The 20910-nt window shown below is 36.4% G+C and overlaps 1 protein-coding gene across 1 annotated transcript; it reads right to left on the bottom strand.

The window, feature by feature from the left end:
* Positions 1 to 1857: 1857 nt before the first annotated feature.
* ago2 (argonaute RISC catalytic component 2) lies at positions 1858 to 20592 on the bottom strand. Its single transcript, XM_066673598.1, has 20 exons — positions 20383 to 20592; positions 18118 to 18165; positions 16377 to 16557; positions 16160 to 16280; positions 15808 to 15989; positions 14703 to 14839; positions 14474 to 14608; positions 14280 to 14367; positions 13866 to 14013; positions 13624 to 13743; positions 13378 to 13500; positions 13129 to 13262; positions 12802 to 12986; positions 12527 to 12686; positions 12320 to 12410; positions 12020 to 12214; positions 11767 to 11901; positions 11572 to 11673; positions 11218 to 11417; positions 1858 to 10250 (listed from the first exon to the last, which is right to left on the bottom strand). Exons 1-20 carry the CDS (start codon positions 20405 to 20407, stop codon positions 10142 to 10144), a joined length of 2619 nt encoding a protein of 872 aa, XP_066529695.1. The 5' UTR covers positions 20408 to 20592; the 3' UTR covers positions 1858 to 10141.
* Positions 20593 to 20910: the final 318 nt, after the last annotated feature.

Genomic DNA, 20910 nt, shown 5'->3' on the forward strand with positions numbered 1-20910 from the left:
CGCGTGGGTTTCCTCCAGGTGCTCCAGTTTCCTCACACGGTCCAAAAACACACGATGGTAGGTGGATTGGTGACTCAAAAGTGTCTGTAGGTGTGAATGAATGCGTGTTGCCCTGTGAAGGACTGGAATCCCCTCCAGGGTGTATTCCCGCCTTGCGCCCAATGATTCCAGGTAGGCTCTGGACCCACCGCGACCCTGGACTGGATAACAGATAATGAATGAATGAATGAAAGTGTCTGTAGGTGTGTGTGAATGTGTGTTGCCCTGTGAAGGACTGGCGCCCCCTCCAGGGTGTATTCCCGCCTTGCGCCCAATGATTCCAGGTAGGCTCTGGACCCACCGTGACCCTGAACTGGATAAGCGCTTACAGATAATGAATGAATGAATGTTTCACCTTAAATACTGCAGTAGTTGCATTCTGTCGCCGCTAGATGGCAAAATACGAACACAACTTCTGTTATTTTAAAAAATGAAATATAAATAAATGTTGAAAAAATATTATTTTAAGTAGGGTGCACATTTTAATTCCTTTTATGCAGACAGAAATTGTGGTCACAAATAAAAAATGTACACAATTTAAAGGAAACAAGGAACTGGTTTGTGAACAGTGGTATTTAAGAAAATGTGGCCACAAATGAAGAAGTGCATACCTTACCTCTGTCCTCTCTGGGGCTTCATACCCAGGCACCTTCCTCTGATGCTTTTTTTTCCACCCAAATGTTCATTGGTGGTATGTGGGTGTAACATTTTAAAAACGACTACAGTTTTGTCTGTGCTGCTAAAACTAAAATAAAATTTTGTACATCCCACAACATCAGGGCATTATACAGTCTAAAAAACCCATTCTTCACAAGAAAATAAGAATATTCTAATCTTCAGCCCTTACATAATTACTTCACTTCAAAACTTGATGTGAATGATGGAGTGAACAGCAAAATGTGGACATAAGTCAATTAATTCACGGCGTACAAGTACATGAAATTCATAAAAAATCTTTCACTTGAACAAATATACTCTGGCCCATTCACAAAACTGTGTTTACTTTTAAAGCAGTTTCAATGATATGACCTCAAAGCACATCTCTTCCAAAAGTGTTCAATATTTTTCTAAAATACAAAATTCCTAAGACACTGAATATTTAAAGTGTTATAGACAGAGGTTTTATATTATATTTCATACACAGTTTTCTGTTAGAGTCGAACTTGAAGTACAGATAGATTTGTTAAAATCAGAGGAAAGGGCACAAAAGCTTAATGAATGTAAATGTTTCATTGTACAATCTAGACGTTGTGTTGGAGCCGAGTGGCAGTGCTTTTTTTAAGTCATTAGAACTGTAATACTTGATTGTTTTACAAGGCTTTTTATTATTTTGATGTAAGTCTACATAAGGCAAGGGTAGGGGAGGAATGTATTGCAGCAGCATTTGAGGAAACCTGTACAGGACAGGAATGATGTCATCTTCATGTGAAGAACATCACAGTTTTGTGTAAATGTGTCAACTGCACTTTGTTTGTCTGAATTCAGAACTGAAGAAAACCCATATGGAAACCTGGTACATAAAATACTCATGTCGTAAAATATTCTAACCCAGACAGTCCTACAGACAAACCTGTTTTGTTCATATTTTTTGTTAAAATACCAAATAGTCACAAGATGAACTTTGGTTTCAATTACAATTACAATACTTTATACTCCAAGTAAATTCACATCTGTGTGTTTTGCTTAGTGTAGCCTAGTGGTAAAGAGAAAGCACAGGGCAATTTGAATGTCCAAAACAATGATCTCAGTCCATGGGAATGACAACAGTTTGGCAAAAACAGTAACATTTCTAAGTGCAGGAGACAACTGCATGTTTATTAAAAAAAATCTATAGAAAATGAATATATACAGGACATAATACAAGCCGGACAAACTTAAGTTTATTAATCAATGCAATATACAGTCAAGCGAAAGTCAACTATATTAAATGGTACGTATTCACATTATGTTCTAGCAGGGTTTACAGCATGTTTTGAGTCTGCAATCATAATTAAAAAAAAAAAAAACACTCTCAAAGCTCACTCTTAACATTGACAACAAATAATGATGACACAGAGCTTTACAGTGAGCCCAAACACAAGAATGAGAAACAAAAGACCTTATCACAACAGGAATGACAGCAAATTCAATTTGGCATGTGGTTAAGTAGGAAACAAAAAATAAAATAAAATAAAATAAAATAAAATGGCTGAAGAAAGGGGCAGGCTTGAGCCTACTAGGCAGTGCAGGAGCGCTTCGGTAAAAACTTTGGTCACTTTACTTTTCCATGGCTTACATGAACATGGGGAAAAAAACTCATACAGCCTCAGCTGGAGTGTCCTGGAGATTCTGGTGCTGATTACATGCTCAGGGCAGCTGTTAGCATATACTCTAATAAGATACCTCTTGTTGATTTCCAGGACACTCCTACATTCACAGGAGGTAGATATAGAACAAAAATATGGCATGATTGGCAGTGACTTATAGCAAAGCATAACTTGCAGGTTCTGGTGAGTAGTGCATTTTTTAAGGCCAGATAGACTATGATGTTTTATCCACAAATGCAGTTCCAAGGCTACCATAAGACACAGGTGAGAGAGTGCACAGAAAAGAAGCAGTAGCAGATACAGCCCTTAAATGGCAATACCTGAGTCAACAGTCATTTATGACTATATCAAGTCATCATTTATTAGGGGACATTACTGACGCTTGCTGAAACTACAGAAAATATCAGTAAGAATGGACAAAAAGTAGACACTTTTCAAAATATAATGTTGGATTCCCTGTGCACTCTACAGCAAATGCCTCCATCACTCCAAGAACAGCCATAGTACAGAAGCTGCAGACAAAATCAAAAATCATTTTTGAAACGCATATGCACTGCCTTGTACGTGCATCAAACCTCCCTCTAGGGACAACTGTTTTGAACAATATGAGGTTCACAAAAGTAAAATATATGTTGATGCAGCATATATCAGGCTTATGAGGTACTTCATGTCTCTATGCTTTTTAGCAAAGTCAAATGGTTCTTTAGGATTCCTATTATAGCAGAATATACCTCGTCTTATAATTTGTTTTATTTTGTCGGCCCAATTTTACATAGGGCTTTATTTTTTACTGCTTAGAAAGTGCAAAATACAAATACTGATCGTTCTATGCAGCATTCACTCAAGGTTGCATGATAAATTCTTTGATGTGGCAAGGAGTATCAAATGAAAATGTTTATCACCCGTTATAAATATAGGGGGTGAGACAGATCGGAAAAGGCACAAATACAAAACAAAAACCACAAACGGGATGTCTTTAGCTCAATGACACGAGAACAATTATTTAATTTCCATACAACCTTTTGTACCTTTTACATGGATTAAATTCTCTCAGAACAACTGAAATATGCCAGTGTATCAGTGTGTGTTGCAACACATTCAGTTACAATTTGAGAATTTAAATATAAAATTAATTCCCTTTCTAAAATGTAGTAAAGGTAGATACATTGGTTTACAATAACAAAATTTAAATAGCTTATTCCTGACCTGCTTACCCTCACTGTGGTGTTTTCTTTTAGCAGATTGTTTTAATAAATGTTTTTATTGCAATACTGGATATACAGAGGAATCAAGAATAATGCAAGCATATTTACAGATGTGAAAACTGACAGACACTGAGAATATCGCTTGATACATATTGCCAAACTGATTAGTTATATTCAAGCTATGCTGCCAAACTAAACCCATAAAAAGTGAATGTTGTCTTGAATGCACCAAATTTGCCGCTAATATTGCAAAAACAGCAGTGGTTATTGGGCCCTTCTTGCCCAATATTTAATCTAAAATACAGCACAATGCTACCGATGGGCATGGAGATGACACTGTCAGCTTACAAAAATTCATGACAAAACCAAGAGCAACATGTCAGCCTATGAACTCCATTAGGGTGGAGTTCTACAAGTAAACATAAATGAGTATCCACAAACATGCACCTTGCAGACAAGACCAAATGCCACATTTATTGCTTTGCATTGACCCAAACAGGAAATGAGCACTCAAGCCTTGCTATCTCTAAACAAAACTACTAACAGAAGCAATGATGCCCACTGATAAGCGTGTCTGATTATATAAATAAACGGTCAAATAATTAGGACTACAGCATTTACCTAATGCGAGTGCACAGTCCATTGAATGTTTTTTTTTGTTTTGTTTTTTTAAACTACATTTTAAAAAGGGAAGCTTTATTTCTGCTCAAATTTTGGTCCAATATTTTTTTCACACAGCAAAACATCCCTCATTTTAGTCCATAATACAAATTTTTGTTTCAAAAATGTAAAATATAACTAAATACCTCTAACACACAGTATTGGCTTGTGTTGTTTGGTCACTATTATTATTCTTTGTCATGCTCGTATAAATTAGGGATATATAACGCTAGCACCCAACACCATTCTGAGGTAGTTTTCAAAGTTGGTATAAAAAGCCAGGTCATTAAGCCATAACTTCAGTCTTGCACACAGAAACACTAACATTTCAGTATTTTGTGTACATCTGTATTATATAAGCCCAATGATATGTTCTTTTTTCAACAATTCAACAAAAAAAAAAAAAGATTTCCATGTAGTATTATTTAAAAATGGCCTTATGTTTCAGTCTGTGCTCTTGGAACCCTAAAACAAACCATGTATATAAACCATGTATCATGAAACAAAAACAAGATACTTTGTTTGGATGGCATCTGATCTATGGCATGATTTGTCAAGTGAGAATTTGCTAATCAAAGCCTTTAATTTATGAACACAGTGAACTGGAGCTTGTCATGTACCACGTTTATGGCTATCTGGTATACCACAACACAGTGATATAAACCAAGACTCTTGGGTTGAGAGGAGAACATGGGCATTGCGCTATAAATCAAAATAGTGGCAGGACGAAACTAGATGCTCTTTAAGATTAATTTTGTTTTATCAATGATAAACAGACTAAAAGCAAAAACAAACACTACAACGTTGCCCTAAATTATATACAATTCTTACAGTGCAGCACCTGAAACACAAGCAACGGAACGATTTTTTTTGCCAGTGTGTGTCCTTAATTGCCCAAATGCTTGTATGAGTACACCATTAAATCCTATAGTCCTTTGTCCCATGAAACATAGCTGAACTGCAGTTACTATAAACGTGCATGCATGAGACATTTGAGTTCACAAACTCAAACAATCATGTGCATATTTTACTTGTCTGTAATAAAGTACATTCAGATATATTATATTCTTATGGGTATAGACAAAATTATGGTGTTGTCTCCTAAGTTTACATTATTGTAAGATATTAGTAATATAGAAAAGGTATCAGAATACAACAGAGTAGCAGACAATGGCTTGCAATTCTGCTTACAACTGTTAAAATATATTACAGTGCAAAGTAGGTTCCCCAGACAAAAAAAATAATAATAATAATTTCTCAGCATAATGTTTTCTTTAATAATTGGTTATTATATATACCTCGCCTTAATTCCTGTCCACTCGTCAACTAACATAGTGCTTCATATCGGAGCAAAAGACATAGTGAAGAAATACACGCATGAACTCTGGCTAAAATATGACAGAGAATGTGAAGTTTAGGCTAGCATTCAACAGAGAACAGGCTGGTATAATCCTTATCAGATAGGCTTGATGCTGTTAAGGCAAGGTGATGCAGACAGCCATTTTTTTGTCTGGTAAGCTTATATGTGGCCTTTTTTGAGGGTGTGATTTTATAAAGTATCTGAATTAGAAAAATCTTAAATTTCAGAATTTAAAGACAAAGTACTCTCATTGTGTATAACTTGATTCTTGATAAGAGTTATCCCCAGCATCTGACCCATGTATACAGAACAACATTCAAGTCAGAAGATCAGAGCTTTTTAAACTCTGAAATATTTAAAAATTTCACTAGATTCATTGTTCAAAAACATTTCGAATTATTATAACTGTATGGCATGATTAGTGAATCAGTAACTGGTATAAAATAACTGCTCTGCCTAAAAATCTGAGTGCAGTGAAATAAGCTAAGCTGTTTTACATCTCTATACAATGTGCCAAATTTCAAACTTCATTTAAGAATGACACATTTAATTGGTATACTCCTGCATCCAGAAATCATTGCAGTTTAGTCTAAAACCAGCACCATGTTCATTTAAATATTCAGACTCTTAAAGGGTCTAACTCTGCATAGTAGAAAGCAGGATTGCAACCAATCACATACCAGTTCATTATGTTCAGTATAATGAAATAGCTTTGAAATTTGTTTTTGTTTTGTTTTTTAACTCAAGGAAATTCTAATTTTATAGTTTAGAAATCATTTCAGTTAAATGCCTTTAGAAACATCAATACATTTTTAAAAAATGCATCGGAAAATATTCAAAATTCACTAAACACAAATTGTTCTAAATTCCTTTCACTGAATGGAGTTTTAATGTAGAAAATGTTGATTCCTAATTAGGGCCTCAAGTGGAGAATTGTTGTCCATACACATTTAGAAAAATAAAATAAAATCTTTGATGGGGTCAGCCAAAAGGTAATGGAATGGATAACAACACAAAACCTAAAGTGAGATCAATGGCTCTGATCAGAATTTATTCCACTTTGCATAGTTATCAGGACTTCAGGACTTATTACTTGTGTTTTTCACCAATATACATTTTGTGTGCGTGCATGTGTGTACCAAAATATAATACAAATTTGTTCAAAAACAACTGCAGTATCCTTTAGCGTTTACAGCGACAAAGGAGGACAACCAGAACTTTGCTCACAATACAATCTTTTCCAACAATAGCCTGGTCACCGCTTCATATAGTGCAAAACATGTCAATCATACATTTTTCATATTTTGAGGAATTGCATATGCGGAAGTGTTTTGACAATCTAAGGTGCTGGCTTTAAAATGTAAAATACTAAAAACTCAGTAACAACTGAAAGTAATGATCACCTATATCCCATTTATGGAACAAAGTGAATGGTATCAATAAAAAGTAAATGTTTCTTAAACAGGTTTCTGTTTCTTAAACAGGCCTAAGTATTAGTTATCATGTTACTGTTCGCTTGATTTGATTCCTTAACCCATTTCCAGGTCTACAGAAAAAATCTGAATGGAAAACTACATGTTATGCACATTTAAATGAGCAGCCACAAACTTGGGACAAACAGAATAAAATGAATGTGTTGCAATCAAAAATTGCTTGGCAAAACATGACAGTATTCACACTGTACACTTTCAATAAAGACTGAGAGCTCATAATGCTCTAATCTACTCTGTGATTTGCAGTTTAAACATGAAGCAATTCTTCTTTGAGGCTTTAACACTTTACTTGTAAAAAGTATGGAAGTCAGTTTAAATTAATTTAAATGGCACAGAGCTAGGCCTCTGAAAAAAAATACCCCTTTCAGTAACTTTAAAATGTCTTAGAGGCATTTGACACCTAGGTTAAATCTATAATCAGGTTCAGAAACTTTGAGAGAAAGACACTAAGTCTGAACAACACTTGTGTAATTACGAAGAAATGACTAATGCAAAGATGTCACCCTAATATCAGAAACCGGCGACAAGAGGTAGGGCGTCTAGAAATTTCCACACAATTACAACCAGAGAAGAGAGTAACTTCATGCTTTAAGTCATATAGAACTAAAGGTGTATGTCCTTTGCCCTTCAAAGTGCATCTACGTTCACAAGTTTAGAGACCAGCGCCACTCAGTAAAAATTAATCAAGTATTTAGATTGAGAACTAAAATGCCCCTGCAAACACAGTTATGTCGGAAAATGACAGTAATGAATAACGTTCAAGGTTAGAAACTGAAGAAACTCAACCTCATCAACCAGTTCTATGGTTGAGGCTTTTGTGGTGATTTCATGATAAAGAAAATAATATTGTGGCCTTAAAAAAAAAATTGTCAGGAAATTCCTAGCACCTACTTTATCTTTTTGTGCTTCAATCACTGTAGGACAACAGTATACGTATTTGTAATCATTCTTGGCTAACAGGAGAAACTGACAGTCTTACAAAGTATATCCAATTGTCTGATATAATAAAATATAGTATTCTGTAGGCTAATACTGCTACAACTGATACAGAGTTTCACACTATGCACACTAAGAAAAGCACCCAGCTTAAAATTACTACAATACGCATGTTGTAAATTCATATTTCATATACACAAACATCACTAAAATCTCTTGGTTATAAATGCATAGTTAGAAAAAAAAAGTTTATAAATGTCCCAGCCCTAAGCTAATTAATTTTTAAACTGGAACATTATATGGGGAAGTGATCGTTATAGCTAAGTACTCAGCACAGACTATTACAAATTATGGGTAGCTTTAGAAGGCATTCAAATGTTGCATTCTAACAGTATACAGAGATACTTACAATATATTGCGGTTTAGTTTTAATTACAAGTGGATGATCAATCTGCAATGAAACCTATAAAGCCATGCAACGAAAATCACTCTCCTACTGGCCAAATCACGTGGCAATAAAAAGCTCATAAAAAAAGACCTCCAGAGTCAAGGGAGGCAAAGAAATCACACACACACAAAAAGAATCTTCTATAGTAAAGGCTCTTGCTTAATCATTGACATTTGGGCAAAAAAAATAAGGTGCATAACATTCAGACAATAGATTTATCTCCACTGTGACTCCGTGAACAAACGTGGCTAGTTAGACACACGTTTTTAAAATACTTTCCCTTAACTCAAGACTTCGCTATATGTAAGGCCATGGTCACATAAGCCGTCAGCATATGGGAATGTGGTTTGCTGAAGAATGGCTGTGTACAGCCCAGTGCCAATATTCTCCAACACTGGCCTTTCATCCAACACAGTACATACAAGGCTTTCAAGAGCACCAGTTTTGACCCTGACACCTAACTACACTGCAAAGTGAGAAATGTTCTCTGGCACAACCAATTCCATAGAGCTGAAATAACCACAAAATTGTACATTAGGGGATAGTAGAATTCTTACACACCAAAGACGAAATGATTAATGAAACAACACACTTTCATAGTCTGAAGCAATGCCTCTCACAGCAACCAACAAATCAATTCAGCAGTGGATATCTAAACGAGCGTATGATGTAATTCCTATTCCTCTTTATAGTCTAAATGTGAGAGTATAAATGCTCACACTTGAAATTAAACTGTTAGAGAAAATCACACACACGATACATTATCAAATTGAGGAAGGGCACTGAACTAATAAGAGGTTCCTTATTTACAAACTTGGCTCAAAAATGGGGAGGGTGTCACTATAGGAGCCTGTCCTATACTAGTTACCATACCCCATTTAAGCCCACAGAGCTGATTGTCAGAACATTCTTCTCGTGGTGAAAGAATGATAATGGAGGATGCCAAGCTTATAAAAATTCTACTGTCCCACTGAATGGTCCAATGTGCCCTTATCACATACTCAAGTTTGTCTCCAATATGAACACAACCTTTAAAAACCCAAGTTTTTACTCAAACAACCAAGGTAGACTGAACCAGTTCAGGACAACATGTTGTCAGGCCAAAAAATACAACATTGATTATTGTTTGTACAGATAAATGAAACATAAAAGAAAATAAGTACTTGTGTCCTGAATTTGTGCTCCTTTAGTCAGTGCATTTTGCTGACAATACAGCTGTGGAGAGTGCAACTCAACACTGGAACATGATCTGTATTATTCTTTCTTGCAACCTCAATGATATGAGTTGTTCAAAAGTACTTAGACTGTAGAATCTCAACAACTTGACTTTGCATGATATTAATAATACAGAAATAAAAATGCATCTGTCAGTGTAAAGAAAAAAATTGAAATGGAAACTTTTATATGTAAACAGGTGAACCCCTAGCTTACAACATAAACACATAACAGATTCACAACTTGCTTTAAATTCATAAAGTAGGAACTTCTTCCTATTTAAACTAAAATTTAGAGCTCTAATAAATACATGGAGGTCACACTGAATGTTTAAATGTTTGGAATTCAATCACCTTTTTGGAGATTTGGATAGTTAAAACATTGGGAAATTTCTTCTGAGGAAACCATAAGGTTAAAGTGGCACATTTAACAAACATACACGAGCTGTTTCGGGATATAAGACTCAACTTTCACTGGGTTCAGGCAAAGTACATGGTACGCAGTGTGTCCTGGTGAATCTGCACAGCTTTGGCCAGGGCCTGTTGATCTCTGCCATTACTCTGGCCTGATGTGTGACTGCCTTCAGCACTGCCAAGACATGAGACAAAACAAGGATACAAAGATTAGTAAAACTGTTAGTAAAAACTCAGTTCTACCACTTATTATAACCTTTCAGAAAAAGTTCTGTGCAAGTATATTTTTGTTCATTAAATGTAGCTTAAAAAAAAAAAAAAAAAAAAAGCATTACCACAGTGTTCTTACAATTCAATGTTGTGTGCATTCTCTTTAACAAATGCAAACGTGAGTATTTGCAAGTCTACAACTGTCATAAATTATCTTTCCTAACTAAAGGTACTAAATATATACTCGAGTGTAACACCACAGTAATATGAAAGCAGAGGTTACTGGCTGGATGATATCATTTCACTACTGGTTTTTAAAGAATCCACAGTATGCTTTTGTAACATAAGAAATATAGTGTATCATCTTAGTTGCAGCATGGATGTAGGATGGAACTGTGCACTGTAAGCTCTACCTTTAGGAGGATAATGTATCAAAATGGTGTTTCACCCACCACCTACCACTTTCCACTCTGCCTAACAGGCTAAACTGTGTGCAGTATAAATAAAAAAAATAATATCCTGTTTGCAAGAAAGGTTCCAAAACAGTAGTGTAAAAATGTTTGGATTTATAAAACCTGATGTGCCACATGTCATTTGCAAAATGTTCAAAGGGATTGTTCAGCATTGGGTGTCAAGAAAACAACAGTCTTTTTAGCCTCCTTAAACAAAAGCACCACAATGAGCATGTGGGAACAGCATGAACTGAATCCATCAGTTAAGACTGCCTTTTCGGTCATTAACAGTAATATGAAAAATCATATATAGTATAATGGATTAAAGTGTGAGCAAATATTTTGGCCACATCAACAACACATGAAAGGTTCCATCCTTTGGCAATGTGCACTGATCTATAATATTAGTTTAAACCAGTAAAACTGACTACAAAAACAATGAGAAACCCATCGGGCCAGGAAAGACCTTTGAATACATACCTGTCATGTTCTTTGTCTACTAGATGGTAGCGGGCACGGAAAGCCACAAGGTGGGCATAGTAGGCTGGTGCAGGAATGGATACAGAGCGGGTGCAACGGACATAGGTGTGGCAAAGCTGGTAGGTAAGCACCTGCAGCTCGTCTGAGGTGAAATGGTTGTCATCCCACAGCACATGATAGTGAGATGGCCTGCTAGTCCCCTAAGAATAGGAGGATTCAAAGGAAGATTAATAATTAGCCATACTAGCCCAGTGCTTACCATTCTAAAAGCAGCTTTTACTTGAACAAATGTGGTCAAAGGGCTGCAGATAAATCAAAATGAAAATATTCTTAACATTCAAAACTTTATAATACCTGAATCCCAGCATGGCTGCAAAGGTAAAAGTCAAATTCTGATGGATGAGTAATTTTCGTGTCAACTGTGGTGCCAGCAGGGATATTCCCACTCTTTCCAACCTAATAAAAAACAATTTAAATAGCTCTGTTAAAATATATCATGCCAGAGTAGTTTCTAAAATAACAAGCCCAGTGAAAGCTGAATTAACTTACTCTTTCATTCCTGTCCATGCAGAACAGCCTGGTATGGTGTCTTTTCTGGACCACAACAAAAGTGATGCCTGGCTGGTAGTCCTTCTCCAACTTGATGCAAGCCTCACGGATTGCCAGTAGCTCATGTTGAAGAACCTAAGAAATGCCAAGAAAATGTCAAGTAATATAACTGCTAATAATAAAGCAACATAAATATTTCTTATTCACAAGAAAATGACCAAACCTTGTAAACAATTATAAAATAACGTTATACCTGGTGAAATTGACCTTCTGAAATCCCATCTCTGTAGTAGATTATGCGTGTAGGTTTAAAGCGAGTGGACTTGTAAAACTGGATCAAGAGCTCTCTGACCATTGCAGCCAAGTCCTGAATGATATCCTGTCTGTGCTGCTGAACCCGCACTGTAGCACAGTATCGACTGGGATGGGCGTCCATGCTGCCAACCACCTAAACCAAAAAGCAAAACATTAAACATCAAATAATAAGCACAGGCAAAACTGACCTAAGGATCTACACAATGTTGGACATAGTAAAGAAGACCATTTCACTTACTGCAGCAATAGAGGGCTTCTTTCCGTCTCCTGCTGGAGGATGAGTCACATCTGCACCCAGAAAAATGACTGGCTGCTGAAACACCAAGGGCCTAGGGAGAATACACTAGAGTTTAATCACAAAGACATGATACTTTGAGTTTTCACCTTAAACTGTACAGATTCTAACTAAACCCCTGCTTCATTATGATATAAAAGCAACCATTACCTGCCCTGGGGAAGCAAAATATTGTTGACTCCGCCCAGCTTGACATTAATCTTCAGGCAAAGGTTAGACAGTGTCTGAGGAGTGGTTTTCTGGACATTCTTCACCTGGACACACTGCGTGGCCATTCCTAAAACTGTGTCCCCAACACGCTTCACTTCCGCTATGACAAAATAGTGTTGAAAGAAGAAATTAGGATTTTTATTTTTATAGGCAACCACCACAAAAGCAAATCAGATACCCGTGTATATAACAGAAACAGTTAAAGATTAACCTACCATAGACAGGAGTCTTTCCTGGCAAGATGACCACAACAAGCTGCAGACCTTGGTAGGTGTACTTCAGATGTTTGAACATGGGTTCTACGCTGTCAGCTCCTTGGGCATACTTACAGAAGCAGGGCTGACCTTGGATGGGCATGCCTGCATCACGTGAGATCTTTCGCAGCTGGTCAGTGAATGCTCTGCAGACACAAGAAAACCCAATGGCAAATCAGTTACAATGATTTACGGATGTGAATTTAAAGGATCTAATTATTTGTAACGGCAAGAAAATTTAGTAAAGTAACACAAACTGGAATATGCTATACAAGTAGAAGGACTTACTTTAGCAAGAGTTCTGTGCATTGTCTCTGAGGAGCAAAACAGGCAATTGCCCACACTTTGATTTCAATGCCAGTATGGAACTGTTTGTTTCTCATGTCCCAGACGCCTTGGATCGGGGTAGCTATTGCCTTATTCTAGGAAATACAAATACAAATCAGTAACACAGCCAAAATGGGCACATGACATTCATACCAATATGAACGTGTACATCAGGTGATGAAAATTAAAACCACAGAAATAGTCCCATACCCTTCCTCCATAGAGAATTGAAGGTGCTTGGAGAACCCGACCATTCACTTCAGTCATCTCATCTCTCACCATGACCCCAAACTCACGCACATAAGGATCAGTATTAAAGTTGGCACTTCTCATCTGAAATGCATTAGAAGATAAATATTAGATTACGTCTAAGGCGACAGGTATGTATAATCTTGAAATGCCGAATGTCAGCATTGCCAATTCATTACAACCCTCTAAGCATTAAGGTTCACTGACCAGTTTGCTGATTTCATCCTGTCGGTCAGGGGCTGACCTGGCTGTGGCACGAATCATAGTGGAGGTCTGATTGTCTGTCAATTTCTTTATGCATCTCTGTCCAGCCACTATGTTACAAACCTAGGACAAATCAATAGTATATTATGCAAAAAATAAATAAATAAATAAATAAGTAAATAAATAAAACAAAATCATATTGGTATATTTTATTACTGACATCTTTAAAGATATTTTTGACTAACCTCAAGAGGAAGGTAGGTATGTTTCTGTTCCTGGCCAACCTGTAAACATGGGAGATGAGGATATCGAAGAACTAATTTGTACTTGTCTTTGAAGTACTGAGCTACAGTGCATTCAATGGTCTGTCCATTCTCCTGCTGCAAGGGGAACCTATGAGACAGTAGATATAATAAATAAATTAATAAATACAATTAAACCAAATGTTTTGTCAGTCGACTGGACTAAATTGCCTAACCTCAGTGAACACAACAACCAAAAGTTTATTTATCTTTGGTGTAATCTGTGCAAAAGTCTACAGTAATAACATTAGTATAAATTCATAGCATGATGTACCTACAGTACAGATATTATGCATGTTGTTATTTTTAATATCAACATCACTTGATGTGTAAGAGGTTTCATGAAAAAAAAATTACGTTTGGTGACTTGCTGGTCTCCTGGTTACATTACAAACTCTGTACTTCCGCTTCATCTGTCCACAGTGTGTGATCTCCACTTTCAGACCTGTGGTAGGGCATAATTAAATAGCAGTAGACAGTAAACATGCAGATGTTGATTGAATTGGATTTACATTAGAAAAAACATGGATGTAGTTGCAAGAAATAATCACCCTTTATTTCCTTGGTAAACTTTACTCTCTGGGAATCTGTTAGGGGCTTCTGTTGTTCTTCAATGCTTTTGAAATCCAAAACCTCACACATAAATTCAATCACTGGTTGAGCTTTGTAGAATGCAGTAGCAGACACTAAGAGAATCAACAAAATGAAGAGAAAATTATACATTTGTTCAATACTCCAAACTGTAAACAACTTATAAAAATACTTTAAATAGATGCCCACCATCAATATTGAGCATCATTTTCCAAAGGGATGGTCGAACAGACTGATGGAAGCCAAACCAGACTTCCCTCCCACCACCAAGGGGGTTTGAGCAACCCTCTGAAGGGGTGAAGAATGAGCGACCAACAGGTGTGTACCTGCAAAGAAAAAAAATATATATAAAAATCTTCAAGCAACACACACAAAATAAATGTGCTGCTCAGCCATATTTAAGCTACTTGCAGTGCCCTCTTGTGGTGACAGGTACTTCAATTTCAGTAATAAAATACAAAAGTACTTGCAATTGTGTATACAACTCTAATTTGCCACCTAAAATGACACACTTTAACATTTTTAATTAAATTTAATTCAAAACTGACTTAAGACCAAGACGCTTGTGAATGAATGGAGCTAAATCAATAACAAGTGTTTGAATCTGTATTCTGAATATTTGAATTATATTTATCTGAATTTTTTATATCATCGCTGTCCATTGAAAAATATTTATCTCCCAAAATAGTAACTTTATAGGAGAAAAAAAACCTTAACTTCTTTACACCAATTTTGGGCAGAACGCACCAAACTCCTCACAGACATTCACCCGGCCGGAGCAGGACTTGAACCCACAACCTCCAGGTCCCTGGAGCTGTGCGACTGTGACACTACCTGCTGCACCACTATGCTGCCCTTATTTGCATTTAGTAACGTTACAAATACAAGCATTGAAATGATCTTATCTTACTGTATTTTGTGCAAGAGTGATTGGACAGAAAAGGAATGATTGGTGGCTGAGAGAAGAGGGAACTGTGACTGGTTAATACAGCTAATGTTTACTTGTCCTGAGAAGCCCACTGTTTGACCTCTGGCTTAGATATCAAAATATCTGGTCGGAATTTATAAGACTTGAATTTATTTAAACACCTCAAAATTTCAAGTTTAACAAATGCAATAAAAATATTATAATATAAAATATTCAGATAAATATATTTCAAATATTGAAGAATTCAGTTTGAAATACTTATTGATATAATCATTAATATGCCAAATGCAAGATAAGCCAAATAATAAAGATCTGATCCCTGAATGTAAAAACTCTTTCCTTAAAGTAGAAAACCATAGTACTGACCTCATTGAGGGCAAATGTCTCATGACAACGTCAAGAGCCTGAATGGTCTCAAAAGGGATGCTTGGCAGTCGTCCAGACAATGCTTCATGAAGAGCTTGCAAGCTAACACAGGAGACCCATTTTATGGAAACTTTAAAGCTTCTGTCTTTTCCTTCTCCAGGAATAGTTACTTCCAGCTCCACCTAAAACAGCATTTCACATATCAAGAACATTGATCACATCTTCATTTGTATCTTATATTGTATTTATCATAATGTTTAGAGATGTATTCAAACATTTGTTCATGTAGGTCTGTAAAATTTACTGATGTATCGGCTTTATCAGTCATTTCCATAACAAAATGAACACTCACTTTGTCTCTTCCTATGGGTAAGGGCATTGCTGTGTACAAATTTTTCCTCCCATCATACACAGGCTTTCGATCACCAAAGATCTGTGTTTTAAAGTGCTGGACCATGTGCTCAACAATTTCACTGTAAAACAAAATAAATATGTTTTTTTTTTATCATGCAAACAGTTTGTTGCTAATACATAATCTTGAATCTTCATTTAAAAATCGGGTAAGTTACCGGTTGACCCGTCGTGGACACTTTTCAGGTTTGATGTCAATGTCATAATGGTACATCTCCAATTTGGGAATTTCCATCTCAAAGAAGTTGGCCTGAAGTTTGATTGTCCTGCCCATGGTGCCAAAGTCTGGCCGCTGGGGTGGTTTGAATACATATTCTTGTGATGGAGGAGATGGAGGAGCTGCAGGAACAAAGAAAAACTCAAAAAAAATCCACACTCTAACTCAAACTTTCTAGACCAAGGTTAATACAAGTGTTTACCCATTTAGATTTTTAAAATAGAACCCTTTCACTGTTTGAGAAAATGTGACATTAAGACTTCAAGAAAGGGATGATTACTTATGGCATCTTAATTTTCTGACAGACAAAAATACATTTATCATTTGAAATAACTTACTAGTGTGTTCAATATTGCTATGGCATCAATGAAGTTAATACAGCAGAAATGTTAATAGAAACTGGCCTGCACTGTTGGTTTTGAGGCTGCTTCAATAGCTGGAAGACAGCTAGCTAGATGAAATCTCAATTTTGATGTATTTCCCTGTTTCAGAATGACCTATCTGGCACAGATTTTGCATATTGCCTCATCTGAAATGGCTGGCTCTCCCTTTTCATTCGCTTGAAATCCAAAATGCTCCCAAACAGGCAAACATGCAAAACTTTTGCTGTCATTGTTATCCTTTTCTAAAAGAAGACTTGACACTCAGCCGTTCAGCAGCAGTAGCTCAGATGCTCAGTGAGGAAAAGTTATACTCAACATTTTTTTTAAAACATTTTGTTTAAACAAATTTACTTAACATTAATGCAGTTATTAAGACAGCCCTAAATATGACTTGCTATTAAAAGATGCAGATGGGAGAACTCTTGGGCTGTGTCCATAAAGTCAAATACTGCATTATGTGCATTTCTGGCCGATCAAATTTAACATATTTATGTGAAACCATCAAGGGTTCAATCAAACATTTTTCTTTTTGTTATTGATGTCATTACAATACCGGCACATACTGCTACTGTTTCAATGACCAGACAGTACTGTTTTACCTACTACTTGACATGTTATCAAGGCAAAGCATGATTCATGCTGGGGGGGTCTTTAAAGTTGTTTTAACACCTGTAGTTTGTTTGCTCTGCTCTGAATCAGTTAAGAGCTCATTTAAAAAACAAAGAGCACCTATATGCATCACAACAAACCATGTGAAATGTCCTCTCTGCTGATTAGTCAGACCTGACGGACAGGGAGCAAGAAAGTAAACATAGGAAGATGGTCCTATGTTCTAGTATAGTGTATGTTTTGGTTCTTTTCCTCTGATTAATGGCTAAATGGCTTATTGGTATAGGGTAGAATCTAAAATATGCTTAGAACTTAGATGCTGCCAATAACAAGTCAGCATGAATACTTAGACACACACTGCACACATACTAGACTTTGCCTCAAATAATGAGCATTAAAAAAAACAGACAACCAATAATCCCATGCATCAAACCGCAAAGTTCCTTAACAGCAATATAACAAAATAAGGATATCGCCCACTTCAGATGAAGGTTTATGGTAACCTTTTGTCCAGTGTTTTATGATTCCAACTATTTTCTTGTTCGCTTATGTGCTATAACAGCTTTATAACACTTACATTTCTGTTGTGAATTTTGTCACCATTATTAGTAGTTGTATTATTAGCACAATTATAATTTATAATGTTAAAGCACCTTTTCAAAATATGAAATTTAAGTATCATTTTCTTACCAGAACCTGCTGACCCCACAGAGGGGAGGCGCTCACACATCTCGACAACTAAAAAAGGAAGAAAAAAAATATTAAATAAAATAATAATAAATAAAATCACATCATGGCAGACATTTCTAGCAGTCAACAACCTCACAAATTATTACGTTTTATTTAATAATAATTGCAAAATATTTAGCATTTTAACATATTACTCAGTGACTTTCTGTTGGATACCCTGAAAGTCTTAAAGCTCTCTAGCTGCTGGATTCCCCAGCTTATCAAAACCAAAAATGTGTCTTGTTTAGAAGATATGACAGACTGACTTTCAACCTGATCTGTCTCACAGGCTTCTTGCAATTCTTTATCAGGAAGACCACACCACCAGTTCAACAACGTGGTGGCCTACCCCACCTATATGACAGCACTGCCCCCGTTGCTTACACTGAATGGCAAAGAAGCTATAGACATGTTGGTTGTTTCCCAGACATAAAACAAAATAATTCTAGACTAAAATTTATTTTGTTAATGGGTGAAAACCTGCTGCCAGTACGATCAAGTTCAAGAACAAAAAGTAACTATGTAGTACCAAACACAGTTCAACTGTTCAATATGCTATAAGACCATTTTAAAATAAAGCCATATAAAACTATATATTACAGATTCTCTGTAGAACAATCATTTGACTTAGCCACTTCTCTGCCATTGTTTTTTTTTTTGGCAGTTGCAATTTTATATAAATCAACAGGCATTAAAACCCTTAAAATATCAGGGGTGTTAGCTTAATCCAAGTCCACGAATCCTGTACTTTCCATGTTTCATCTCCCAGGAATCAAAACTAACTACACAAGTGAAGCTTCCAAGACAATTTAGCCCCATATTATTGGTCTGTTTCAATTAAATTAGCATACATTACTTGCAAGACCATCTAACTTAGAAATAACCTGCCATTGTTATGCTATTTTAGTAAACAGCATGCATTTCACTAATCACACACATTGGGATACTAACGATGTTCTTTCAGCCAGTGTTAACACACCCCATGTAATTCCTGCTTTATAAACTTTCTAAATTAAGTGCAACAACCACTAGCATCTGCTAATGAGTTTTACTGACTGTTTCAATGTTGGCCAAAAGTGCATTGGCCAACATTAGTAAAACTGCAAAAATTATGTAATTATTTTCAGGTTTCATGTACTGTGCTGCACCAATCCAACAAAGACAACAAATTAGACCAACTAAAATGCTTCAGGAATATGTGACAGAGAGAGTTCCATCTTGTTCAGCCATGTAGGCTTTTACTTTAACAGCTTGGTGGCCTAACCCACTTATATGACAGCACTGCCCCCACATTTTACACTCAATGGCAAATAATTCTGTGTATATTCAGCTTTCCAGGCGCAGAAACAAAATAAACCTAAACTAACCGGGATTTAGCTCATTCGTGAAAACAGCATATATATATATATATATATATATATATATATATAGAGAGAGAGAGAGAGAGAGAGATCTATACAAAATAAATATTGGTCCTATGGCTCGAGCTAGATAACCATTAAAAAAACATATATTGCAGGTTTTTGTGAATACATGTTTATGAATATAACCACACATAAAACAAACCAATGGACCGCAAAGGTTTACTTTTCATGTACTGGAGATATTCAGAAAAATACAGTGGAGTAATTTATCATGATAACGATCAAATATCGTCAGCTCTATTGCTATTTCCGAAACACCCCTGGTCATCTAGACGGCGAACTGAACAGAAAATGAATTAAAACTGGGTTTAATAACGGTTATTAAGGAAGTCAACGAGTTAGCTTCAGTGGGCGATACAAACTGTGGAGTGAAAGTATATAGCCTAACGTAACGATAGTGCTGCCCCGTTGAAAAGAAGACTTTCTGTGTCTAAAGAGTTTAATTAGGCCCACGGTGTGAGTTATCTGGATATTTACAGATATTCGTGTGACTTAATTAAACGCTGACTGTTTTTTCTCTATAAAACCTCCACTCGAGCCTCGTCTAAAGGAGCTTAACGCCAGCTAGCGTTAGCCGAACGGCTAACAATAACATAGCGAGGCCTGCTAAACAGGCGGATTTAACAGGCATAAACAAACAGACACAAACCCAAGCCAATTCAAATATCAACCCTGCTTGAAATGTATATCAAATAAATTACATTGGTACGGGCATGTGAAAACTACACACAGTAAATAAGGTCCCCTAAGTTATCAAGTCTAGCAATTATTCAGTAGCTCGGCTTAGCTCAGCAACACTCACCGCCAGCTGCTCCACTCGGATACATTTTACTTTAGTTGTGTTTTAAGCGCTCTCCCCAGTCGCTCCGAGATTACTCTTGCTCTTCAGATGTGGAGAAATGCATACGCAAACGGGAAAGTTAAGTTACCTACAACAGAATTACTGTTTTTAGTTTGTTTTCAGTAAAGCAGTGTTAATCTGGAGTGCTGGAGTAAAGTATCTCCGCGGGTCGCGCTGCCTCCGTCCCTCCTCTCCCTCCTCTCCACCACCACCACAACAGCGACGAGTCGGCTCTTTGAATCGATTCTTCGTGTCGCTTCTTTTTAGTTGAGAGTCGACTGAAATTTAAGAGCCGAAACTTTAGAATGTATTATGTTCTGAATAGTTTTATTTATTAAGATAATATGAACCAGCTTATAGATCTCCTAGGCACATACACGTCTCTTACTGTGCTAATAAACTGTCTGTAGTTTTGGTCTTGGGTTTCGTGTTATACATTGTAAGTGCCACGCCCCTTAGCCAATCACAAACGTGGCTGCAGTGTGAATG

This window comes from Hoplias malabaricus, chromosome 6 (genome assembly GCF_029633855.1).
Source record: "Hoplias malabaricus isolate fHopMal1 chromosome 6, fHopMal1.hap1, whole genome shotgun sequence".
Lineage (NCBI taxonomy): Eukaryota > Metazoa > Chordata > Actinopteri > Characiformes > Erythrinidae > Hoplias > Hoplias malabaricus.

Coding starts and splice junctions, on each gene's coding strand:
- ago2 (XM_066673598.1), bottom strand. CDS start 20,407: ATGTATCCGAGTGGAGCAGCTGGCG. Junction 12,687..12,801: donor AGGAAAGACTCCTGTCTATG/GTAGGTTAATCT, acceptor ATTTTGTCATAG/CGGAAGTGAAGCGTGTTGGG. Junction 11,418..11,571: donor GCAGCCATGCTGGGATTCAG/GTATTATAAAGT, acceptor TCCTATTCTTAG/GGGACTAGCAGGCCATCTCA.